General features: G+C 37.2%; 1 protein-coding gene and 1 long non-coding RNA gene across 3 annotated transcripts; both read left to right on the top strand.

Annotated features, from left to right (window-relative positions):
• Positions 1–1,087: 1,087 nt before the first annotated feature.
• LOC308706623 lies at positions 1,088–4,595 on the top strand. The gene is made up of 3 exons (XR_014032060.1): positions 1,088–1,241; positions 4,033–4,136; positions 4,323–4,595. It is a non-coding gene; the product is annotated as an uncharacterized lncRNA (long non-coding RNA).
• A 3,024-nt stretch (positions 4,596–7,619) lies between these two features.
• brsk1a (BR serine/threonine kinase 1a) lies at positions 7,620–23,760 on the top strand (the record flags this gene model as incomplete). Of its 2 annotated transcripts, none has more annotated exons than XM_081392367.1 (19): positions 7,620–7,704; positions 7,788–7,882; positions 8,487–8,572; positions 8,681–8,821; positions 10,412–10,528; positions 12,253–12,286; positions 12,387–12,455; positions 12,619–12,765; positions 14,151–14,182; positions 14,417–14,581; positions 14,666–14,763; positions 16,799–16,949; positions 17,040–17,100; positions 19,577–19,856; positions 20,825–20,873; positions 21,457–21,580; positions 22,014–22,221; positions 23,414–23,503; positions 23,558–23,760. In XM_081392367.1, the coding sequence occupies 19 exons, from the start codon at positions 7,620–7,622 to the stop codon at positions 23,758–23,760; spliced, it is 2,235 nt and encodes a 744-aa protein (XP_081248493.1). The 2 variants fall into 2 exon arrangements, with proteins under 2 accessions (XP_081248493.1, XP_081248494.1); XM_081392368.1 differs by having other exon boundaries at positions 23,579–23,760.
• Between the last annotated feature and the right edge of the window lie 651 nt (positions 23,761–24,411).

Consider the following 24,411-nt stretch of genomic DNA (forward strand, 5'->3'; position numbering starts at 1 on the left):
TGTATTGTTGAACTGGTCAAGGTTAATATGGGCTTTAGAAAGTAATTAATAAGTAGGCTAATGCAATACTTTTTAGAGAGAACTACAGTAGCCTAATCTAATTACACAGTTGATGATGATGTAATTAGTAGGCATAGCTACTTATTTCGAGTAACTTAACACGTTTATTATATTATATTATATTATATTATATTATATTATATTATTTTATATTATATTATAGGCTATATTATTCCAATGTCCAGTCGGATAATGTTTTGATGTCTTTTTTGTTCATATAGGCACTGAACGCAGTTTATAGGGCTACTAATGGTCAAATCCATTAGATTATGTTTATGTGGTCAGTAAAAAAGACGCTCATTACGTAAGCAGGTAGGAAATGACGTCAGATAAACGTGTCGCCAGCCCAGAACTACAAAATAACGGCATAAAATGGCCTTTGAACAACATTAAACTGTTGTTTTTTGAACATATTAAATTAATTTGTTATCATTAATGTATTTTCTCTCAAAAGTCGGAGCATTTTGTTGGTTGTATCTGAGGTCTTGTCGCTCATTTTCCTTGGCCTATTTCGGTTTGTGACAGGGACAGACTGTCCCCGCAGTGGCCATTGTAGAGCGCTGCGCCATCTAGTGTTTGATTGAGGGATAGCGCGCTGCGGTGCTGAGTGTGCTGATCCATTCAGTAGCTATTTCACTATTATACGTCTTCATAATATATTTGGTAATATTAAAAATGTAAATCATATTTGAGAATCTCCCCGGGCAGTAACTTCTACCAAGAAAAACTGAAATTTAATTCAGACATCATTCACTCACCCTCCTGTTAACAATACACAAAATGTAAGACTAGCCAGTTTATATGGGAAAAAAGGTTACACATAAAAAATAATACGACTCTTTTAAATAGTTTAAATAGTTTCTTCAAATAGTTTTTTTTTCTTCTTTTTTTTTTTAAACTTGCTCTCTAACCTAGTAAGCTCATTCCATTGAGGTTAATTTTGCCCAGGTCACCTTTACCATATCTCAGCCCTCTCTGACACTTTTTGCAGCCTGTTTCTCCTCCCTCTCTTCCTCCTTCCCACCCACAGTCTGGGAAGTAATCCTATATATATGGGTTGTTCACCCTGTACGTTCTTAAAGGTTTTCCTCAGCTCTCTGACTTTTGTCACACAAACAAAGAAAAATGCCAGAAGAAGTTCCTGCTCAGTGCAAGGTTACCAAAGATGAGCTGGACAAATGGTGAGTATATTTCAGTAAGGATATATCAAAACCAAATACATTAGAGCAAAATTGAATTGTGAATCTGTATCTGGTGCTCTTTTGATGAGCTGTTACATGCTTTATAGCTCAGCGTGAGTGTGTTTGTTTGTAATATAAGTTTTTATCATGCATCACAAAACCTCTGTGTGTATATAGGTTATCTGTAGTGGTTTGTGAATGAGACGTGTTGGGTACAGAATGACAGGAGAGAAGATTGAGCACATGTGCTGGGGGGAGCAGGGTTTGGAAGTGATGATGGAGGTGGAAAATTACCCATGTTAGCCATCATGTTGCTAAGTTAAAGCATGAGGCTGCAACACTCTTAGTACATTTGATGTCAACAGAGTTTAGGTAATGCATTTTACAATAGGTTCTGAATAAAGCTCATGTCATTTTGCCCGCATCGTACGCATTCACGCACAAATGATTAACCTCCATCTGTAATTGTTAACAAAGCAAAGTGCTCTATTTCTAGGTCAAAAGGTCAGAGGTCAATGCACTCACACAATGGCACAATATTGTGAACTTTACGGTGAGTTGCACAAGTTGTTCCATTCACAATCTACTATCTCTTAACTGATTTAGTCAAGAGCACTCGTCATTTGCAGTGCATCACTTCTGTTTTGGCCACTTACACATAAAATAAAGCATTTGTAAGAACAGAGTATTGCATTATGTATCAAATTAATTAAATAATCATTCAGTGCAAATCCAGTATTTGAGATACAAAAAGAATACAATTAACCATCTGGTCCTGCTCAGATGGCGGTAAAAATTACAGATTTATTTTCTTTTATGTAAATGAAATTAATGTTTTTTTTTATTTAATATTTTGTATTTTTAGAGGCTTTTGTGGTACTAAATGATATTTGTAGAAAAGTTATGATCCATTTATTACCTGTTAATCACTTTTTGAGCATAGAACTGAAAATGAACTGTGGTAAATCTTGATTGCTTTGGAGCACAGACTTAAGTTTGGTCTCTTTTTAAAGAAGACACAGATTATACTACTTAAAGTATGATTTTAAATTTCTAAATGAAACATATTTTTCAAAACAGTAGCCTACAAGTATTTTCAGTACCATTAACCTTTTTGAATCATGTCCAGGATTTGTGTATGTGTTCACATAGCAAGTGCCAAATACTTTACCAAGTTTCGTACCATTACGATAAAAAAAAAACAAAAAAAACGTAAAATTGTCCTGTAAAAATGACCACACGGCACCGTTCAAGGGTTTTTGCAGGATGAAAGTTAAGTCAGATAGGCCTGGCTATATGCATAAACACATGCAGGCCAACATATAAATATGTCTTATATTTGTATGCAAAAACTTTCAGAGTGAAATGCTGTCTCCGTTTGATGCCAAATTTAGCATGAACTTTAAGTAATGTATATCTCTGATGTGGTTTTAAATAGACTCACACATGGAGCGGCGAGGGAGTGCTCACAGCTCACCTTACATCTCCTGTATTGCAATGTCTGCGTTATTTATGAGGGTAAAGGGGGCTGTCACGTGCAAAACCCGGCTAGTGTGTAAGAAATATTTCTTATCTTTTTATTTTTATTTGATTTTAGCACATATAAATCTAGGGTAGTTGATGCATAACATGTCCATTAGACTTTTCAAATGACATCATGATATAAATCTATATGGGAAAGTATACATTTTAGATTTTATGTGCCACTAAAAATGTGTTTATAAAGTCACCATGGAATCAAAATAGACAATTCTTGTTGTTGTTTTTATATGAAATATTGCATTTATTATGAATGGTTCATCCGTGCACATCATAATTATTTTTAATTCATAAATAACCTCCCTCCCTCTTGCAGCAAAATCTCTTCTCTGATGAAGTGAGGGTGTGACAACCGGTCATGCTGGCTTTATTATTAATTCTAAATAAATGTGAAAGATGTAATTCAACATAAGCTAAGTGTTAAGTGCACACTGCAGGACGTGTCAGTTTTCCAAAAAACAATTGTGCCCCATATTATGCTATTTTAAAGGTCCCTAATATTGTTTTGGAGTCTCCTACAATAGGTTTACATGCATCCAATGTCAAAAAACACATTAATGTTCTCATGCACATCACCTAGTTTGTCAGAGTCTGAAAACAGTTTGTTCAAAGATCCAGTCTTTTTAAACCCCTTCTTTCCATGAGTCTACTCTGCTCTGATTGGTCAGACAGACAGCCTAGTCTGTTGTGATTGGTCGACAGATAACAGTCATCTGACTTACAGCTCCTCAGCTCTTGATACACAGTGATATGAACAGGAACCATGGTGTCGTTTTTTTTTCCTTATCAATTCCAGCCAAGTTCTTTTGAAGTGCATGCAAAGTGGATTGGGAGTGATTAAAATAGCATCTTCTTGACAACACAAAACAAACTCTTCCAGTCTCAGCTACAACTACAGTGTTTGAGAGCGGGTCAAAATAGACGTTGTTCACAGGCGGCCAATGAAGACCATAGGCTGGCATTATGCAAATTTGTAACATTGTTACATAGGTTTGTAACAGGAAGTGAGACTGGAATTGACTCGTTGAGAATCGATTGTTTCTTTTCAGAGACAATAACTTTATTTGTCATGCACTTTTTGATCTTTAAAACATTGCAGACATTTTACATTCACAAACAGCTATATTACACACTGCATGAAAGCTAATATTCGAAAAAGCATATTAGGGGTGCTTTAAACCAACAATCCATATCTTAAAAAAGCAAAACTCTGAAGTAATGACCATATTAACCACCCTATATATATTTGCAGTGTTCAGGGGAAAGGAGCAGAGGGCTGTAAAGAGCTGCTGGAAGCCTTTGAGGCCTGTGTGAAGGGGGCCACAGCCGCCTCGTGAGGGGGACATGATTTTACATGTAAGTATTTTATGATGTTTTAGTTGAACTTTTATACTCTTTGAAATGTATTTGCAGTACTTGATCATTTTATTCGTATCACATAGAGTATTTCATTACAATAGTATCGTGAAATGATAATGTCTTCAGTCTGGATGAATGCATTGATTTGTCCATTCTGATTTTCTTCTGCTATTTTTAACTAAGGTCCTTCCTTTCTGGGTCCTCCAGTGTCCTTGCATTCCCTCACATTGTACTGGACTGAACCATTTTAAGGGCAGTGAAAGGGGTGCAAGTCCTGGAAAGCAATGGAACTGTATATTTTGATCCTGAGAAGTCCTCTCGGTGTCCCTCATGTCGTCCATGTTATTTGTAACTGTGAAAGAAAGAAGTATCCAGTTTTTTTTTTTTTGTTCAAATGTACACTGTGAAAAAGCACAATGCATTTCATCTGATTTTGAATAAATTACTATAATTGTTTATTTATTTTGCCATTACTCTCACACACACTGAGGTATATAACAGTGATAAAATAACTGACACTAAATGTCTTCATAATAATTAACTGTACGCAGTGATTGATTTACCTTGAACTGCAGTGGTCTGCTTACTTGATAACTCATGCCAAGTACACTGCAGTGCTGCTCGTTCGGCATAAGTGCAACTGACTGCACTATCTATTGAAGAAATTCTAAAGGTGCTGACAAAACAAATTTCATATTTCTCATCACATAATAATCATGCTGTTGCCATGTAGTTTTTATGGTATACTGCTGGCTACAGACCTACGTAAAATTAGAAAAAAAAAAAAAAAAAAAAAATGCAATTTGTATAACTGGATTGACGCATCATGGTTGTGACAGAATATATGAGCACAATGACATAAAATAAAAATAATAAACTCAACAGAACCTTGTGTGACCTTGTTTAACTCTTAACAGGTGAAGTATATTAAAACTTTGATATTGCCTGATTTGTTATTTTTATACTTATAGAAAAGGTAGGCTACATTTCAAAACCTTAAAAAAAGTATGCATGTAAAAATATATATATATTTCCATGACCTATACCATATTTTTGGACATGTTCTAAGAACAAAAACATGTTTTAAGAACGTTTTGGTAACGTTTTCATTAAGTTATGAAAGCATTATTTCTGAATGTTCTCTGAACGTTCCAAACTTCACGTTTTTTAAATATTTAAAAAAAGGGGGTTTTTTTTGGGAGGGGTATGCTAACCTTTTCTATTTTGTTCTATTTTCATTATCATTTTGCAAACCCAAAACCCTACAAACTTTTAAAAGTAATGTTCACTTTTAAAAGTTTTCTTAACGTTCTGATACAAGTAGGCTTAGTAAAGTATTTGTCAAAACGTTTCAGAAAATAATTAGGTGTAAATAGCTATAGCTAAATAGCTAACGTTTTTGTGCTAACATTTTGAGAATGTTAAAGGGATTATTAAAGGGATTATTCATCCAAAAATGAAAATTCTGTCATTAATTATTCACCCTCATGTCCTTTCAACCCTGTAAGAGCTTTGTTCACCTTCAGAGTATTGGCCTGCTCCTGTCAGCATCACCGTGGTGCTCACGTGAACAGCGTCAGAGACTCACATGGAAGAGTAGAAATTGCTGAATAAAGTTGTTAGGGTTTTTTGCGCAAAAAATAATTCTCGTTGCTTCATTAAGATTAAACCACTGAAGTCACATGGACTATTTTAACGATGTCTTTACTACCTTTCTGGACCTTGAAAGTGGCAATAACGTTACAGTCAGAAAGCTCTCGGATTTCAGCTACAATATCTTAATTTGTGTTCCGGAAATGAAGGTCTTACGGGTTTGGAACGACATGAGGGTGAGTAGGCTCATTAATGACAGAGTTTTCACTTTTGGGCGAACCTTTACAGACCAGACAACTTTGAACTAACATTCTATTAACGTCACTTAAAGAATGTTTTTTTTATAACATTTGAGAGAGAACCTTGACAGAACGTGAGCCAAAGTCCCGAGAACATTCCCTGTTAGCTGTGATACCACGGCGTTCTTTGGAGCTCTATATTGGCTATTTGATCAGTTTTGTTTGTTTGTCGTTAAACTAACCTTGTCACAGCACTTACATAGTGTTGCCCTTTTGTTGACTTGATTGCTTATCTCCTCTTTTGTAAGTCGCGCGCTTTGGATAAAAGCGTATGCTAAAAACAATAGAGAAAAAGAATAGGCCTATGTAAACCATTGAGTGCACAAACGTATAAAATAGCCTATCATTGAAGCCTACACTCTTAAAAATAAAGAATAAAGGTTCCAAGAGCGGATTTTCGCAGTGATGCCATTTTTGGTTCCCCAACGCCTATCTGTTAACAGTTCTTAAATATATATTTTTTAGAATAGGCTATTTTAAAAAGAACCTTTTACTTTAAAAGAGTATTTGATACCATGACTGTACCTCTGTGGTACATTTTTTTGCTGTAATGTCCAGATCTGTAGCGAGAGGTGCAGTGGGGTGAGTGTGTTGAGAGGGAGGGTTGATGATGATGAGGAGGAGGAGGAGGAGGGTGTGGGACCCGGATGCTGATGCGAGGAACCAGAACGGAGAAAATAACGCTTTACAACGCAAATACCGTCAAGACACACAAGATATCAGCGATCAGTGCGCAACGTATACATTTGCATCAAAAACATCAAATCCCTTCCCCAAAAGTGGCCAGCGGGCGCGAGCGTGCGCGGGACCGGCGGAGAAGAGAAGGATGAGGATGAGGATGCTGCGGTCTGAGCTCAACATCAGCAGCAGCACAGATGAAACAGATCGGGTACATCCGCTACAGTGATGCGAGAGCAAGCAGCGCAACCTGGATCTCCTTACAGTGACACACGATCGGACTTGAGTTTTGGGATATGTTGCTAGATTTGAATCGGGATTATATTTACCTGTTTGTCTAACAGTAAATGGTAAGATTCTGGTTCCTTTACCTGTGATTCAGGCCTAGCATAAGTGTCCTGAAGGCTTGAGTCCACTTATATTGTATGTACAGTATACACGGGTAAGGAGGACTTTCTAAATGGTGTTTGTTATGAGGTGATGGCCAGCTGGTAGATACATCTAGAAACACTGATCATAAGTCTACTAACAGCAGCTCATCAATACTGCACCTGGCTCTCTGTCATGGCATGCGCTGTGAATTAAAAGTCTGAGAAGGGTGACTTTGATTGGCAAAGCTATGAATTAGGCTGCTTTTATGGACCTAACTCTATCTTTACATTGCCATCTGTATCTTTCCACTCTGCTACATACATGACTCACAGTACAAGCCTGAAAGATTTCAGAATAATTAACAGGCCCGTGTGACTGTTGCCGAGACAGATTTTAGGGAATCCCACGCTCAGCATGGATATATTTCCGGGTTGTTGCAGACCCCTGCAAGACTATTGTAGAAAAACTCAGCTCAGAAACAGTACGCTGTGATAATATTGCATGCAGTAGCAAGTTTAACAGGAGCCAGGCCGCCACTATGTCTAAGGAACTGTCAGTGACCCAGACAGCTCAGTATGTGGGGCCGTATCGACTCGAAAAGACTCTCGGGAAGGGCCAGACAGGTAAGGAGACGTCGTTTTCGTCTGTAATTTCTACTGTTTTCAAAGCAGTCATCGCTGATGAATTGTCTGGTGAATGTCAATAGGTCTGGTGAAGCTTGGGATTCACTGCATCACTAGTCAAAAAGTAGCCATCAAAATAGTCAACCGAGAAAAGCTCTCAGAATCTGTGTTGATGAAGGTAAGGAAACAGTAATGTTGTACTTTTTATTGCTGTAGTTTTCGTAGTGTCACACATGTCACTAATAATTCATTTCAATTTAAATTATAATATTCTACCTGTTAAAAGTATTATGTTTTACCATGGTGCAGTGAAGGTATCAGATACTATGGTATTATCATATTCCAGTGTTATTTTAGTATCATTGAGATACTATTATAGTTTCTATTAACAATTAGAATTAGTTTTTCATTTTTACATTTGGTGAATTTATTTTTATTTTAGTTCAAGTTTTAGTTGTTTTTGCCATTTTATTAGCTGTTTTAAAATATGTTTAAAATTTTTAGTTATTTCAGTTAATGATGATTTTATTTCAAGTTACGTTTCAAGTAAAAAAGTTTTTTTTTATGGTTTTAGTTTTGGTTAATTATAATTATGCATGTACGTCATGTACTATGGTATTAACATGCCTTTCCAAGGCCAAAAAACATAGTATTACCATGGAACATGCATCAAAACACAGGAACACCCCGGTACTTTTTGGTATGTTCTTGCTAATGAAAAGCTACTTTATTGTGCTTCAGAATTTGCTATTTATAAAGATTTTTTTTTTTCATTCAACTAGGTGGAGAGAGAAATTGCTATATTAAAACTGATCGAACATCCACACGTGTTGAAACTCCATGATGTTTATGAGAATAACAAATACCTGTGAGTTAGAACCCTTTCACATGAATTCTTAATGCTTCACTCAGAGCACATTGTTCTTTCTCCTTGTTATTTGTCCCTTCTTAAAACATTTCCTCCACATTCATGCAGGTATTTGGTATTGGAGCATGTTTCTGGTGGAGAGCTGTTTGACTATTTGGTGAAGAAGGGAAGATTGACGCCTAAAGAGGCACGAAAGTTCTTCAGACAAATCATATCTGCTTTGGACTTCTGTCATAGTCACTCCATATGGTAAGACACAAATGTGCATACTCACACATACACAAATAATATAAATAAGAACGATAAATAAATACAACAGTGCCCTGGGGTGAAGCCATTTCATTTTTTTTTCTCCTAATATTTTGTTAGCTCATGAAAATCATGAACATATTTTTCCATTTTGTTAAAGTTATTTGCAAAATGGTCCCACATTGACTGCATCACAAATGAGATTTGTTTGTTTACTCACATTGTATTTCCAAAATAATGCTGTATTAAAAGCAAAAATAATACAGGAAAATACACCATTTACTGGTGGTTATTTTGAATAGGTTTTCAATTGTATTTGAATATGGTGACAAAAGTATTTGCATATGGCCTTTTGCTCCAAGCTGTTTTAAACCAAAACCTTCTTTTTCATTTCCTTTGTCATAAATTATGCTGCTCCTTCAGTATTTAATAAAATAAATATACTTTTAGGTTATTATAATGCTAAATGCAAATTAATAAAAACTAAAATGAAAGTGCATTCATTATGCTTTTTCGAATATACCTTTCATGCAGTGTAGCTGTTTGTGAACGTAAAATGTCTGCAATGTTTTAAAGATCAAAGTGCATGACAAATAAAGCTATTGTCTCCGAAAAGAAAGAATCGATTCTCAAATGCCGGAACGAGTCGTCAGTAATTCCAGTCTCACTTCCTGTTACAAACCTACGTAACAATGTAACAAATTTGCATAATGCCAGCCTATGATCTTCATTGGCTGCCTGCGAACAACTTTTATTTTGACCCTCAAACACTGTCGTTGCTGAGACTGGAAGAGTTTGGTTCATGTTCCGGTAGAAGTTCCGGTTTTCAATGCGGCGAATCTGCTTTGCATGCATTTCAAAAGGACAAGGACTCGCGCTATAATCGATGTGGAAAAACTGACACCATCATTACTTTTCGTATCACTGTGTATCAAGTGCTGAGGAAGCCTCCAGACCTGAAATTCAGATATGGTAATGGCTGTTTCATTTCTGACACGCTGTAAGCTGTCGACCAATCACAACAGACTGGGCCGTCTGACCAATCAGAGCAGAGTAGGCTCTCGGAAAGGAGGGGTTTAGAGAGACTGAATCTTTGAACGAATCGTTTTCAGACTCTTTGAGAAATTAGGTGATGTGCAATATATAATATGAGACAAAGTGTTTTCTGACATTGGATGTTTGTAAACCTATTGTAGGATACTCCAAAACAACATTAGGGACCATTAAAATAGCATAATTGGGGCACTATAAAGTGAAACATATAAAAATATAAAGAACATATAAAAAATAAAATCTCATTCAAATAGTGGAGTGGTTTGATAATGTATTGTATATCGACAATGGTTTGTTTTCAACATGAGCATTAAGTGAGGAGTTTTTAGTCACTCATTTCCATATGTGGTGGTTGTAGCTCTAGTCTCGAAGTTGAGCAGATACAGGTGTGTGCCTCTATAAAGACAAGGATGAGTGAAATATTAATGTTTCTGAATATTTTGCACCCTGAGCTGTATTTATTTCAAAGTATTTTTTCTGTGGGGGGTTGTTGGTATGTGACGTGTTCAGAACCGCTTGTCCTCTGTGCTCTTGTAGTCATAGAGACCTAAAGCCAGAAAACCTTCTGCTGGATGAGAGGAACAATATCAGGATTGCAGACTTTGGCATGGCCTCACTACAGGTGGGAGACAGTCTGCTAGAGACAAGCTGTGGGTGAGTATTTTGTATGTGCGTGTGGTTTGTAATACTGTTGCTTGCTTTATTGCACGTTGCAATAGTATATGGTTTAGGACATGGATATTTCTGTGAAAATTGCATGGAGCTTTCCAGCTTTGTTAAAGGTACACAATCAAAATAATTGTTAGCAAATGCCATTTGGTTTAATGTTTTGTTATCTAATGCAATGACAGTCATACATTTAAAATTTTAAAAGTGCAGTAAAACCACCCTCTAAAACTCACGTGTATATCAAAATATACTACAAAAAGACAAAATATGATCATGTTGATCCACATCGAAAGATGGCAGTACATCGTCTAACACATTGTGGGAGCGGTACTTAAAGTACACAAAAAAACATTATAATGATTGCCAAAGAACTACTGAATGCACCTTGAATAGGGTTTTACTGTAAGAACACTTGTTCACTTAGCTTAGGCATTTTTTTGCAGTAGGATAGAACTTGATAAATGAATTTGTTCAATAGGCTAATATAAAGTAATTTTATATAGCCCAATCTAGCAACTAGAGAAGTAGGTTAGATTTCTTCAGGACAAACTTTGAAGTTAGCTTGACAAAGGCTTGTTTAAAAGTTGTAAATATTTGTAAAAGTTTGATGTTTAAATAGATACTGTTAGAAAAACAGCCAGTTAGCTAGCTAGGCATTGATAGCCTGATTTATAATATGTAAGCATTAACATAGCATGCTACTAGTTATTGTAGTTATATGTTTAAGCACATTTGGCTAAGGTAATTTAGCATGTTGCTGGCATCTTTAATGTGTTTCTAGAAGTTGTTAGCATGTTTCTAGTATGTTTTAGCTGGTTTTTAGAATCTGCTAAAATAATGTGTTCATGCTTTAACGTGTAGCTAGCATTTTGGTAGCATGTTGATAGCATGATTTAGCATTTTGGTAACAGGTTTTAACACAAAACATGTTTTAACATGTTGCTAGAATGTTTTAGCTCATAGCTAGCATGATGCTACTATATTTTAGCATGTTGCTAGCAACATGGGTGGGGGGTTGGGGGATCATCCTGTGAAACCCGTGAACTTGGCAACCCTGGATCTAGGCTGCATTAATTTTAGAAATTTTGGGCCAGATTTACTAACAGCGTGCATCAGCGCAAACCCTCATTTGTCATTAAAAACTACTGTCAGGATTTACTAAAGACACGCAGTGAAATATTAGCGCTGACAAGGCATGAACAGGGTTATTTTTACGGCTGACCTTATTGCATATGCATTTGTAGGTGTTTCCCTTTCAGACACAAAACTTATGGGAGGAGAGTATTTATTGAATCATGCAAGGTGATTTACTAAGGTTTGTGCTTGTCAATTTACTGGTATTTGCACCATTATTTACCACCCAAAAACCACCGGATGCTAATTTGCGCTGCTCTTGGTAGACTGCGTTGGTCATTATGGAAATGATTCGGCTACGTCTGTGTTCTTCAATTTGAACTTTCCACTCCTATTTTTGGAATTGCGCTCTCACGCTAATTTTCCCTGTTTATTAAATCTGGTCCTTGGACTCAGAAGAAGAAGCAGCAGCATTTTATCAAGTCACCATTCCTATTCCTTACTTAACTATATTTCATTTCCATAAATAAATGCTGCAAAGTTTTTTTTTTTTTTTTTTTTTAAATGAAAATATTTTTTAAAAAACTATACCTTCTCACAACCTTCCATACTCTGTTTTCCCAAACTATTTGCAGATCTCCTCATTATGCATGTCCAGAAGTTATCAGGGTAGGTCCATAGATCCAAAAAGTAACATAGATGTTTTAAAGCATCATTCTGTCTGAAGGTGTACCATTGACCTTACTACCTTTTTTGGCTTCTACTGTAGGGTGAGAAATATGATGGTCGACGGGCTGACGTATGGAGCTGTGGAGTCATTCTCTTCGCTCTGCTAGTGGTGAGGAGGAAATCGCTTCAGTTTTAAGGAGAGCTTCTCAGAGGGCATTTTCCTCACTTATCACCTATTACTCATTTTTAGCTCAAAGGTTGTTAATGTTAAAAGTTGCATGTCACTACCATCTGTGTTTATGTATGTGGGTGTTCCTGTCTGCCATCCACAGGGCGCTCTGCCCTTCGACCACGATAACCTGCGGCAGCTGCTGGAGAAGGTGAAGAGTGGAGTGTTCCACATGCCCCATTTCATCCCCCCCGACTGCCAGGCTCTGCTGCGGGGCATGATAGAGGTCGACCCTGAAAAAAGATTCACGGTGAATAAGCATACTTGTTGTTACACTTGGCTGTTTACTTCAATTTCACAAGTTCACACTTACATCAAATTAAACAGAGTAAAGATTATGCATATTTGGCGTGCTGTCTGGGGGGAGGGCTCTGAGCTCAATTTAATTTGTCCGAACCCAGAGTACTCCCTCTGGTTGTTGTAAGAGTAGTTAGGACTAGAAGTGAGGAGATAGGGTGGTGGAGGGATGCTGTTAAACTGTCAACAAATGGAGGTAAGTCTGCTGTATGTACCTCTTAACTCGTTGATTGGGTTGATTAACTGAATGTGCTTCCCTAGTGTTTAATTAGCTTTGATTATCCGAATGTGCTCCACAGAGGTGTTTAAATAGGTTCAATTATCTGAAAGTGCTCCTCCCGAACTTAGTTAATACAACATCATGTAGTGTTGTAGTACTCAAGACTCAAGAAGGTCCTGGTCTTGTCTCGGTCTCGAGTCTTTACCTATTTGTACTGTACTCAGTCTTGTCTCTGTCTCAGACTAATGCCCGGTACACATTGTACGATGATGACCAATCGTGGCGATTTCTGTGGTTGTTGCTCCTACATCGTACAGTGAGGGTCGTTGTCACTGTCTTGCGGCCAAAGATAGCCAGACATGTATCATGATCATCTCACTGTGTGTTTGCTGCTACGACCTACATCTACTGACTAGCCAATAAAAGTGCACCATGAAATGGCGTATTGATCAACGCGACATGGCACTCTACTTACCTCAAGCTCCATTTGCTTTTCCCTAGCCATGACTGTGTCTATATTCTCCTCTTTCACTTCCTCCTTTTTTTTCCGCGCACATAAAAACCACAATTGCAAAGTGCGATTCATCTTGCTCTATTTGTTTACCACTGGCACATGCTATGCTAACTTGCGTCGTAGCCTACGATTTAATCAGTGTCATCATCGTACAGTCTACGTACATGTCGTAACCAAACTTATTAAATCCATGTCGTACAATGATTTTATAGGACTGCCGAAATCGAAACAGTCAGGCATAAGAGGACTGTGGATTTTATCTCAAGGCCGATCAAGAGAAAAATATATAACATTTAATAATATTAAGCAATAAATATTATTAGCAAGATAGCTGTTTTCACAAATATGAGCAAGATTGCAAATGTGATATTTATTTTATACAAATGTTCAATTCAATTATTTATGCAGTTGTAATTGTACCAATTTAGACACCTCTGCAGTGCAAAGATGAGCTTTGTTGTTTTGGTATCAACACACACACTGGTCTTGGTCTTGACTTGGTCTCGGTTTAAGTGGTCTTCACTACAACACTACTCGAGTTATAGCGCCATCTGCCTGTCAGCAGATTACACTATTTACACCATCTGTTGTCCTCCCCCTGCAGCTAGAGGCCATCCAGACACATGCCTGGTATCAGTAAGTATTGATTATTTATATTATTGATTATTTATATTCTTACTATCACTGTAAGTTAGATGTAGCGAAAGCATATTATTTGTGTGATTATGGCTGTATTTTATGAATGGATCTCTATTTCTATTAAAATGATTTCAGCCTGTGTCTTTCACAACTGGCAAAATCGCAGATGATTTGTGCAGGCAGCTCACGTTGGTCTGTGTGTTTGTTTGTTTGTGTGTGTGTGTGATCAAGAGCTGGACGCAATGAGCCGTGTCCGGAGCAGCCGCCCCCGAGGCGTGTGTGTATGGGCCGGATCATGTCTCTGACAGAGCTGGACCCGGATGTGCTGGACAGCATGTATTCTCTGGGCTGTTTCAGGGACCGGGTTAAACTGGCCCAAGACCTGCAATGTGAAGAGTGAGTGCAAGTACCATGCACATTTTCACCAGAAAACTACTTAATGTTTAACATTTTTATTATTTATCTCACTCCATTCCTCAGAGATAACCAAGAGAAGATGATCTATTATCTCCTGTTAGACCGTAAAGAGCGCTATCCCAGCTATGAGGATGAGGATCTTCCTCCAAGAAATGAAATCGGTTTGTGTCTTTTCCCCTGGATTGTTCATTTACACAGTTAAACGAAGGGTTAAATAAAGTGCAGTTTATAGAATCATATATTTATGACAGTTTAACTAATGGTCAGCATCAAGTTACAGGTACTCATGTGAAACCATGTGGCCATTTGCATTTATACATTTGGCTGATGCTTTTATCCAAAGCAAATTACTGTATTTTCCGGAATACATCTGAAATCTGCTGCGACTTATTTTCCAAAGCGACTTAAAGTGCCCCATTATGCTACTTTAAAGGTTCCTAATTTTGTTTTGGAGGTCTCCTACATGGGGTTTATAGATCATAGATGCAACAAAGGTAAAAAAAAAACTTTAATTTTCTCATAATATGCATTCCACGTCATCTTATTTCTCAAAAAGCAGAAAAAAAAAGTGGATTCGCAGCGCTGAAAAGAAGGTGTCTTCTCGGCATGTAGACAACACAAACCAAACCAGCTACAACTACAGTGTTTGAGGGTCAAAGTAGATATTGTTCACGGACAGCCAATGAAGACCATAGGCTGGATTTTTTTACTTTGTCACGTAGGTTTGTAACAGGAAGTAAGAGTGGAGTTACTTAAGACTCCATTTCAGCAGTTCAGAATCTATTCTTTCCTCTAAGAGACAGAGGGCCCTATTTTAATGATCTAAGCGCACGGTCTAAAAAGCACACAGCGCAAGTTCAGTTTGGGCGTGTCGGAATCCACTTTTGCTAGTTTAACGACGGAAAAATGGTCGGCGCGCGCGGCACATGGTCTAAAAGGGTTGTCCCTATTCTCTTAATGAGAAATGGGTGTGTTTTCGGCGTAACGTGAAATAAACCAACCAGAGTCTCATCTCCCATTCCAGCCAGTTGTGCTCGCGCCATGGCGGATTAGCTATTTACATGACGGAATTTGCAAACGGAAAAACTGAACGCATCTTCAGAGAGCAAACAGATCTGCTCGTGCGCGAGGTTAAAGCGTGCGAGCAGACCTTCTACGGGACAAGCCGGATTCCACCATATCTTTATGTACACAATATTAATCTTTTACGTTGTAATCCTTTTATTTTTAATATTTGGCATGTTTGTGTGTTGCTACGCGTCCCTGTGTGTGTAATAAGCAGAGTGTTGTGGACCCGTCTATAGGCGCACATTACTAACGCGCTCTTTAAATTAAAAACATATAATGCGCCATAGACTTTAGACCAGGCTTCTGTTGGCACAGTCTATTTCAGTTGCCTCAAACTAGCAACACGCCAACAATGCACCTGAACACACCTCGTTGTCAGACCAGCAGCCCATGTGCGCTTAAATGGGCGCAATGCATTTGCTATTTAAACAACGTGGCGCAGGACTTGAAAATGATAACTGCGTCAGGCTGAAACTAGCAAAAAACACTTACGCTGCATTGCGCCGGGTGTATGATAGGGCCCAATAATTTTCTTTTCATGCACTTTTATCTTTAAAACTTTACAGACATTTTACATTCACAAACAGCTACATTACACACTGCATGAAAGCTAATATTCGAAAAAGCATAAGGGGGCGCTTTAAATAATGCAATTGACATCAAGAACGCAAAGTGCACACGACTTGACATCGCAGCCTATACATCATCAAACTAAAATGCAGTCAGCCAAACATAAAAAGTTAAAGAGCTCAATTTATCTTTATTTAATATGTACATTTTTCATTCTTGTTCTGTATACTGTTAAATTTGAAGGATTTTTTTGTGGACTGAGTGGAACGAAAACGTTTACAGTGTTTATAATGTTTGTAAACGTATCTTTTTTAATTAACAAGTATTTTACAATATTTCTGAATGTAATGATAAAATGTGACTTATGTTTTTTTTTTTTTGCTTTCAACAATGCAATTGGATCCGGTGCGCCTTTTCCGGAAATTACAGTGCATTGCATTCATGGTATACATTTTATCAGTTTTCCTGGTAATCGAAACCACAGCCTTGGCGTTGCTAGCGCCATACTCTGCTGTTTGAGCTACAGGCAAACTGCGAACGTTTTGTCTTTCTATACAGACCCTCCGCGGAAGCGCGTAGACTCACCCATGCTAACCCGTCACGGCCGCTGCCGGCCCGAACGGAAGAGTCTGGAGGTGCTGAGTGTGACGGAGCAGGGCTCTCCAACACCCCCACGCAGAGCGCTGGACACCTCCACGCACAGCCAAAGGTACACACACACACACACTCATATACATGCTTTAATGCACATATGGAACTTTGTAAATATTGATTTAGCTCTATTGACTCTTGACCACAGATCTCGATCTGTTAGTGGAGCATCAACTGGCCTTTCTTCTAGTCCTCTGAGTAGTCCCAGGGTAAGTGCCTGTTTGCCAACCTTTTTCTATTAAAGGGATTGTTCACCAAACATGACAATTCTATCATAATTTAGTCACCCTTATATTGTAATTATGAATACAAACAGAGTTACTCAGCAGCGGTGTTGACAAAAATATAATTTTCCCGATACATATTGATACTGAAATATTTGCAAAGGTTTCGATACTCATTTTCTGCAAACACTCTCTTCTAGTATAAGTATATAGTTTGTTGCGCTGTGTGTTTAAGAGCAAAGCACAGCACTGTATTCTTACATGCTAGCAGGTTATGATAAAGTGTTTTTTAAGCGTCTCAGAGCGACTTGATTCACAATAAATGCAGCAAACTCTACATGCATTTGGGAATGGAACGTGCCGCTTATGCTTTTTCTCAATCGCATAATCTCCAACATTTTTGTGGACAGATGATTGCAGCATTTCACTAGATTTGTAATGAGATTGTCACAAAAATGTAAAAGGCTTCCCTAAAGTTTTTTTTGCCAAAATAAAAGCCTGAGTGTTCAACACTTGCAAGTGAAGATATCAAGTATAAAAAAGAATTAAGGAACTTTTTATGAAATGTTATTTTTTTTATTTTACAGTGCAGTTGAATTACAATAGTAATATGTTTAATAATAATAATAATAATAATAATAATATATTGTTTTTATCATATCATTCCACTCAGAGCTATCGGGCCTGAGTAATCTCAAACAGCCAGATTCAGTTTATATGAAAATACTTTGTTTGTGGTCAAAAGTTCTTTGAAAATGGTATTGAATATTGATATTTTTCAAGGTATTGTATCGAAGTTAGAAATTGTTCGAAATAATAATAAAAAAATACACAAAGTAGTCTATATGACTAGTGTATTAGATTTCAAGTCTTCTAAAGTCCTATAATAGCCTCGTGTGAGCAAGACTACAATTTTGTAATGCTTTACAATAAGGTTTTGTTTAACATTAGTTAACTACATTAGTTAACTACATTAGTTAACGTGAACTAACAATGAAAAATACTTCTAAAGCATATATAAATCTTAGTTAATGTTACTAATCTTAGTTAATGTTACTAACTTTACTAATGCATTACAATTAAAATAGCTATCTATTAATATTATTTAATGGATCTGAGCTAACATTGAAGGGATACTTCACCGATTAGCATTAAGCTTTGTATCAGTAGAAACCCGGTAGTATTTTCGAATGACCGTGCTTCCCTCCCTCATGTCCCCCTGAGACGAGAGATTTCTGTATTGTGTGTCTGGAAAAAACCTCTGATGACACAAAAATAATCATTTAGCTCATCAGAGGCTTTTGTGTCCAGAGGCTAGAGACTCCAGCCAGTAGGAGGAGCTCGTCCCGCATGTCTTCAACCCGCCCATAGGGGGATCTCACCATAAAACGCCGTCTTTTCAGTTTCCAGTCGACTAGTAGCCTAGTTGTATCATTTCTTCCGATACTGCCCTCTGTAACCGGTAGGCGTGGCTTGGGCGTGGCCTCGTAGGGCAGCAAAGCAAGTGCATTCTGGGAGTTGTTGTCTTTCATCCACATGAGCCAAAAATTCATTTGGCTTTTCTCAGTCTAGAAGGCACCAACTTCTACAATAATTTCACATTTCTATTACATAAATGACCCAATTTAAATACACATTCATCTTTCCAGCGGTGAAATATCCCTTTAACAATGAACAGTTGTATTCTTATTAACTAATGTTAACAAAGATTAATAAAAAGTGTTGCTCGTTGTTAGTCAATGCATTAAACAACTAATGGGACTTTATTTTAATGTTTAGATTTATACATTCACTTTTTTAAATTTTTGGATGAGCTATGCCTTGAGTTAGTATTTTGTTTGTCATTTTTCCAAAAAGGCTTCTTATATCTTTATGACACAAGTTGAATATTTAGCCATTTTATCATTCACATTTTCTGAACCGAGTTAATATGAACATGCACATCAGTCAGTCTTAGACACACACACACACACACACACACACACACACACACACACACACACACACACACACACACACACACACACACACACACACACGTCCCCATACACCATCACTGTGCACTAATCCGTATCACCTGCCATTGCTCATTTTCACTCCTGTTTCTCTCTCCATCTGCCACGGCCTTCACTCCTCCACCCGATTCTTCTCCTCCTCATCCCATCAGAGCCCTGTCTTTACCTTCAGCGAGCCAGAGGTAGTTGCCGCCACCAAAGCGGGAAGCGGCAGCACCGTCACTCGTCCCAATCGATCGCATGAACCCAAAACGCAGACGCTTCCATCTAAAAATGCACCTGAACGCCCCCAACTCCAGTCCATGAAGTCCCTCCCCCTTCCCGCCTCCACTTCCCGCTCTCCCTCCCCTTCTCCCCTCTTGTCACCCATTCCCCGTTTCCTCTTCTTTCCTTCTCCATCTGCGGTGCTGAAGTCGGTGACTAAAAGCTTGTATCCCATGTCTCAGGTCACCCCTCAGGGCTCTCCCCTGCCAACCCCCCTGGGTACCCCCGTGCATCACCCCCACCCCCCCACCGCTACCCCACCCTCCTCCTCCTCTTCCTCTTCTTCCTCCCGAGCCGAGGGAGGAAATGTGGGCGTGGGCTCACTCTCCTTGACCCCACCCTCTAGTCCAGGGGGAGGCGGTGGCATGGCGGCCAGTAGCTCCGCCCACTGGAGGACACGCCTCAACTCACTGAAGAACAACCTGTTGGGGTCGCCGCGGTTCCACCGGCGCAAGCTGCAGGGTGGGTGCAGGCCGCTATCTTTACGTTTTGAAGTATTTCATCAAGTATTGTTGGGGTTTTCAAACTTTTTGGTGCCATGGACCCTTCAAGACCCATTTCTGGTGATAAATAAAAAATATTATATCTGGAATATATTTACCTTTTATTAAGTTGACACTGTATCTTTTTTCTTCCTATTATTAGAGTACTTTTAGATGTATAAACTTAAAGAAAAATTATGTTAATTAATAATAAAATAAATAATAAAATAATTGATTAATCTCATTATTTCTGACCTTAAATAAAGAAATAATTATTTCTGAAAGTTAAATAATATTTTTTATTTATTTATTTACTTACTTACTTGCTTACTTACCCAGACTCCCTTGCAGCTAGGGTTAATATCATTAACTAACATAATTTTCATTACTTTAAATCAAATAAACATTAAGTGCAATAACAATTAATTGTCGCGATTAATCGCAAAACATACAATTTTTGTAAATATATAATATATGCATAGTATACACACACACACATATATATTTTTACAAATGTTTAATGTTAGATGCGATTAATCACGATTAATCGATTGGAGAGCACTAAGAAAAACGTTAATTTATTTTATTTCAGCTAATTATTTTTCAACATTCCTTATTTTCTTTTACTTTAAGTTTAACTACTAAAATTAAATAAATAAAATTAACAATAATAATGCTAATAAAAATGACAAATACACAAATTTAAAAAACAAAATGACTGAAACTTTAACAAAAACAATTAAAGTGAAAAAAAGTCAATATAAAAATAAAATCTGATTCAAAATATTAACAAAAACTGTAATATATATCAATGATACTAAAATAACACTGCTTGCATCCCTCTGGTGGTGCCTGGATCTCAGTTTGAAAACCCCTGAAATATAAAACTCTCAAATAATCAAATTTAGTTATATCTATGTTTCATTCTTACTCTTACCTTTCCAATAGTGCCAACCACAGAGGACATGTCCAGTTTAACCCCAGAATCCAGCCCAGAGTAAGAAACATTTCCCATCCCAGCACATGTGTGATGCCAAGAAGTCTGTCAAAGAATCATCTAGATAGAGTTGCATTCTGTTTTAAAGGGTTTACTGTATATTGTACATTTTATGTTACATTAATTTATTCCCTGAGGTCCACTTATAATGTTAGGAAAAGGTTTTTGTCCTCCAAAAACAGGAATAATTGAGCTATTAACTGTTTTTGCTACTGTTCCTTTAGGTAACACCCACCTAAAGGAACATAATGCATATGAAAAAGAAACAGTTTCATTAAAGCTGTTGAGCATCTTTACACAATTAAATTCCCATACATTCTAAATAAGAAATATTGCAAAAGCTCAATGTCTAACATTCGACAGGGAATATTTGAGTGACATCCTCCAGATTCTAAACATGAAATGTTCCAGATGTCCACACTCACATTTTGAATAGACGTCACGGTGACTTGTATGTGCTATTGAGAGAGAAATATATTGACAATAGTAATCTATAGTTTATAATTCTTCAGTGTGCTGCATTATTTTGACGAGTTTTACAGCTTTTTCATGTGTCTGTCTGTCTGTGTTTGTGTTCCGGCAGGCTGGCTAAAAGGTCCTGGTTTGGGAATTTCATCAGTTTGGAGAAAGAAGAGCAGATTTTTGTGGTCATCAGAGACAAACCTCTTAGTTCCATTAAAGCTGATATCGTCCATGCCTTCCTCTCTGTGAGTCTACCTGATTTGTGCAGCTTTTTGTCGATGGATTAAACATTTTAATAAAATGTATTACATGACATGAATCAGATTAATCTAAATTAATCACATACACACTACTGTTCAAAAGATTGGTGTTTTTTTTCAAAAGAAGTCTCTTATGTTCATCAAGGCTGCATTTATTTGATCAAAAATACAGTAAAAACTGAATTATTCTCAAATATTATTACAATTTAAACGTACTCTTTTCTATTGTAATATATTTTAAAATGTAATTTATTCCTGTGATGCAAAGCTGAATTTTCAGCATCGTTACTCCAGTCTTCAGTGTCACATGATCCTTCAGAAATCATTCTAATAAGCTGATTAATCGATTGATAAACAGTGATGATGTACACACCTAAACGCATCAGTTCTTTTCTTTCTCTCTTGCTTTTGTCTTCAGATTCCCTCCCTCAGTCACAGCGTAATCTCTCAGACGAGTTTCCGAGCAGAATACAAGACTTCTGGAGGTCCGTCTGTCTTCCAGAAGCCTGTCAAATTCCAGGTAGACATCTCCTTCTCTGAGGGGGAAAGAGAGCAGGAGCGCGAGAGAGAGAGGGATGGACAGAAGGATTTTGGAATATATAGTGTAACTTTTAGCCTCATATCAGGTAAGAACTGCTTTTTTATAAATGATTAATTGAAATGATTTATTTGCTCACTGCCAGTAAAGTATCAGAGCATTTCATTTGTAGTACAGAAACAAAACATGAGATCAAATAGTGTTTAAATCACTCAATTTTACAACGTGCAGCAGCGACACCAGCGGATAAAGTTTCTGAAGGAGGTTGTATCTGTTTTGCAGCCAGTATAAAAAAAGTAAGCAAATATTAATATGCTAGTTACTGTTAAATTTAATTTTTTTTTACAGTATTTCATTGTAGCAGTATTCTTAAGCAGTATTCAATATCCTAAATAAAAAAAAATAAGGCTTTGATTTTAATAAAAAAGTATGATTATATAAATCATTGTATCAATGTTATGGGAATGGAAATCCATTAGCAAGCATATCGTTTCCATTAAATTCATTTTTATTTATTTAGTGAGCACTGAGCAGTATTTTAAATATATATATTTTTTTAAATATTTTTTTTATTAATTTATATATTTATTCATTTAAATATTTAAAAATGTTCATGAGACTTGGATTTTAATAAATAGTATGATTATCTAAATTATTATAAACCAAGTTCTGTCATGAAACACTACATTTAAACAGCCGGTGAGCGTCACTATAGCAGTTTGCAGCGCGCTTTCGCAGTTCCTCTGATACCCTCCACCTTCCCCAGCTCCACCTGTATAGATCTGCAACATGTCATGCTCACAGCAGCAATAACCTACAAAAACAGAAATATCAGCAGCAGCCTAAGCACATCTATTCCACCAAGACCAAATATATAAACATTGTCATATCCATTTCCATGCTAAAAATCTTTCGAAAGTTGTCATGATTGAAATAAATGTTATAGCAATGGTAAGATAAAACGATTTTCCATTAGCCTTTAACATGGAAATCATTAAACTTGGTCTATTTCAATGCATTACATTTTTTATAGTAAGCAGTATTTTACATATTTTCAACAACTAATTTTTTTTTAGTTTTAATAAGTATGATTATATAAATTATAGTATAAAGAAGTGTTACAAGTGTAAAAAAAATGGTGCCTTTAACATGGAAATCATTTTCATTATTTCCATTCATTTATAACATTTACAACCCATAAAGGGGATTTTGCCGCCTCATTTCAGAGGTCCACTACACACCATTGACGTTACATGATGTGTGTGAATTCATATTTGTAGGTCCAAGTCGCAGATTTAGAAGAGTTGTCGAAACGATTCAAGCCCAGTTGCTCGGTGCTCACGATCAGTCCATGACGCAAACTCTTTCAGGTAAGAACGAACACATATCATGAATTATTCCAGCCTGTTTCCACTCCTCCGTAGCCTTTTTTTGCCTTGTGCCAGATGAGAAGAACGGTCGCCCTCCCAGAACACCAACCAGACAAAACTCCCGGCGGTCCGAGGGCGGAGGCGATCGGTGTGAATGGGTGGAGCGCGGCGAGAGCGGGGTTTTACTCCAGCGCAGGGGTTCGGGAAAAGAAAGAACCCGTCTACTTTCCTCCAGTGGAACACAATCACAGCCCTAAACGAGAAATATTGTGAATAATCAGCAACCCATCAAGATATTAGCCATGATATGAGACAAAACTACTCAAACTTTCCTTTTCCCCTTCTCACTTCAGAACAGCATGATGGTAAAATTGTTTTTAAAGGAGCTTTTTGAAAGCCTAATGAAACCAAATACTGATACACAAACAGTAAACGGCCTCTTTGTGCAAGAACACGGGATGCAATGAAGCAAAGAATCATCTATCTCCACTGAACAATTACACAACATAAACTTCTGAGATCCGAGGAACACCTCTGAAAATGATTTAATTGGTCATCCTGGACAATGCTTTGATTTCTGCTGTATTTTCTCTCATGTGATTTGGATGTAATGTGCAAAACTTGAGTCTTAAGAGTTTATAATGACATTCGTGAAAGGTTCCGGTTGTGGGTAGCACACCATCTGTTCCTTACAGTCCTGCTATCTGTTTCAGCAATCGAGTAATTATAGCAACAGAGATCTTAGTCCAATTAGTCTGAATTTTTATCCTCCAAATCATGTTTTTAACAAAAGAAATATTTAGTGATCCAGATCCAAAAGCTATCAGCACCAAGAGTCTGCTCAGTCATATGCAATAAAAATCAATAAGCTACAAAAGATTCAGTTTAACAAAGCTGCACACGCTGAA

Source organism: Scardinius erythrophthalmus (assembly GCF_964197995.2).
Source record: "Scardinius erythrophthalmus genome assembly, chromosome: 18".
NCBI classification, from domain to species: Eukaryota; Metazoa; Chordata; class Actinopteri; order Cypriniformes; family Leuciscidae; genus Scardinius; species Scardinius erythrophthalmus.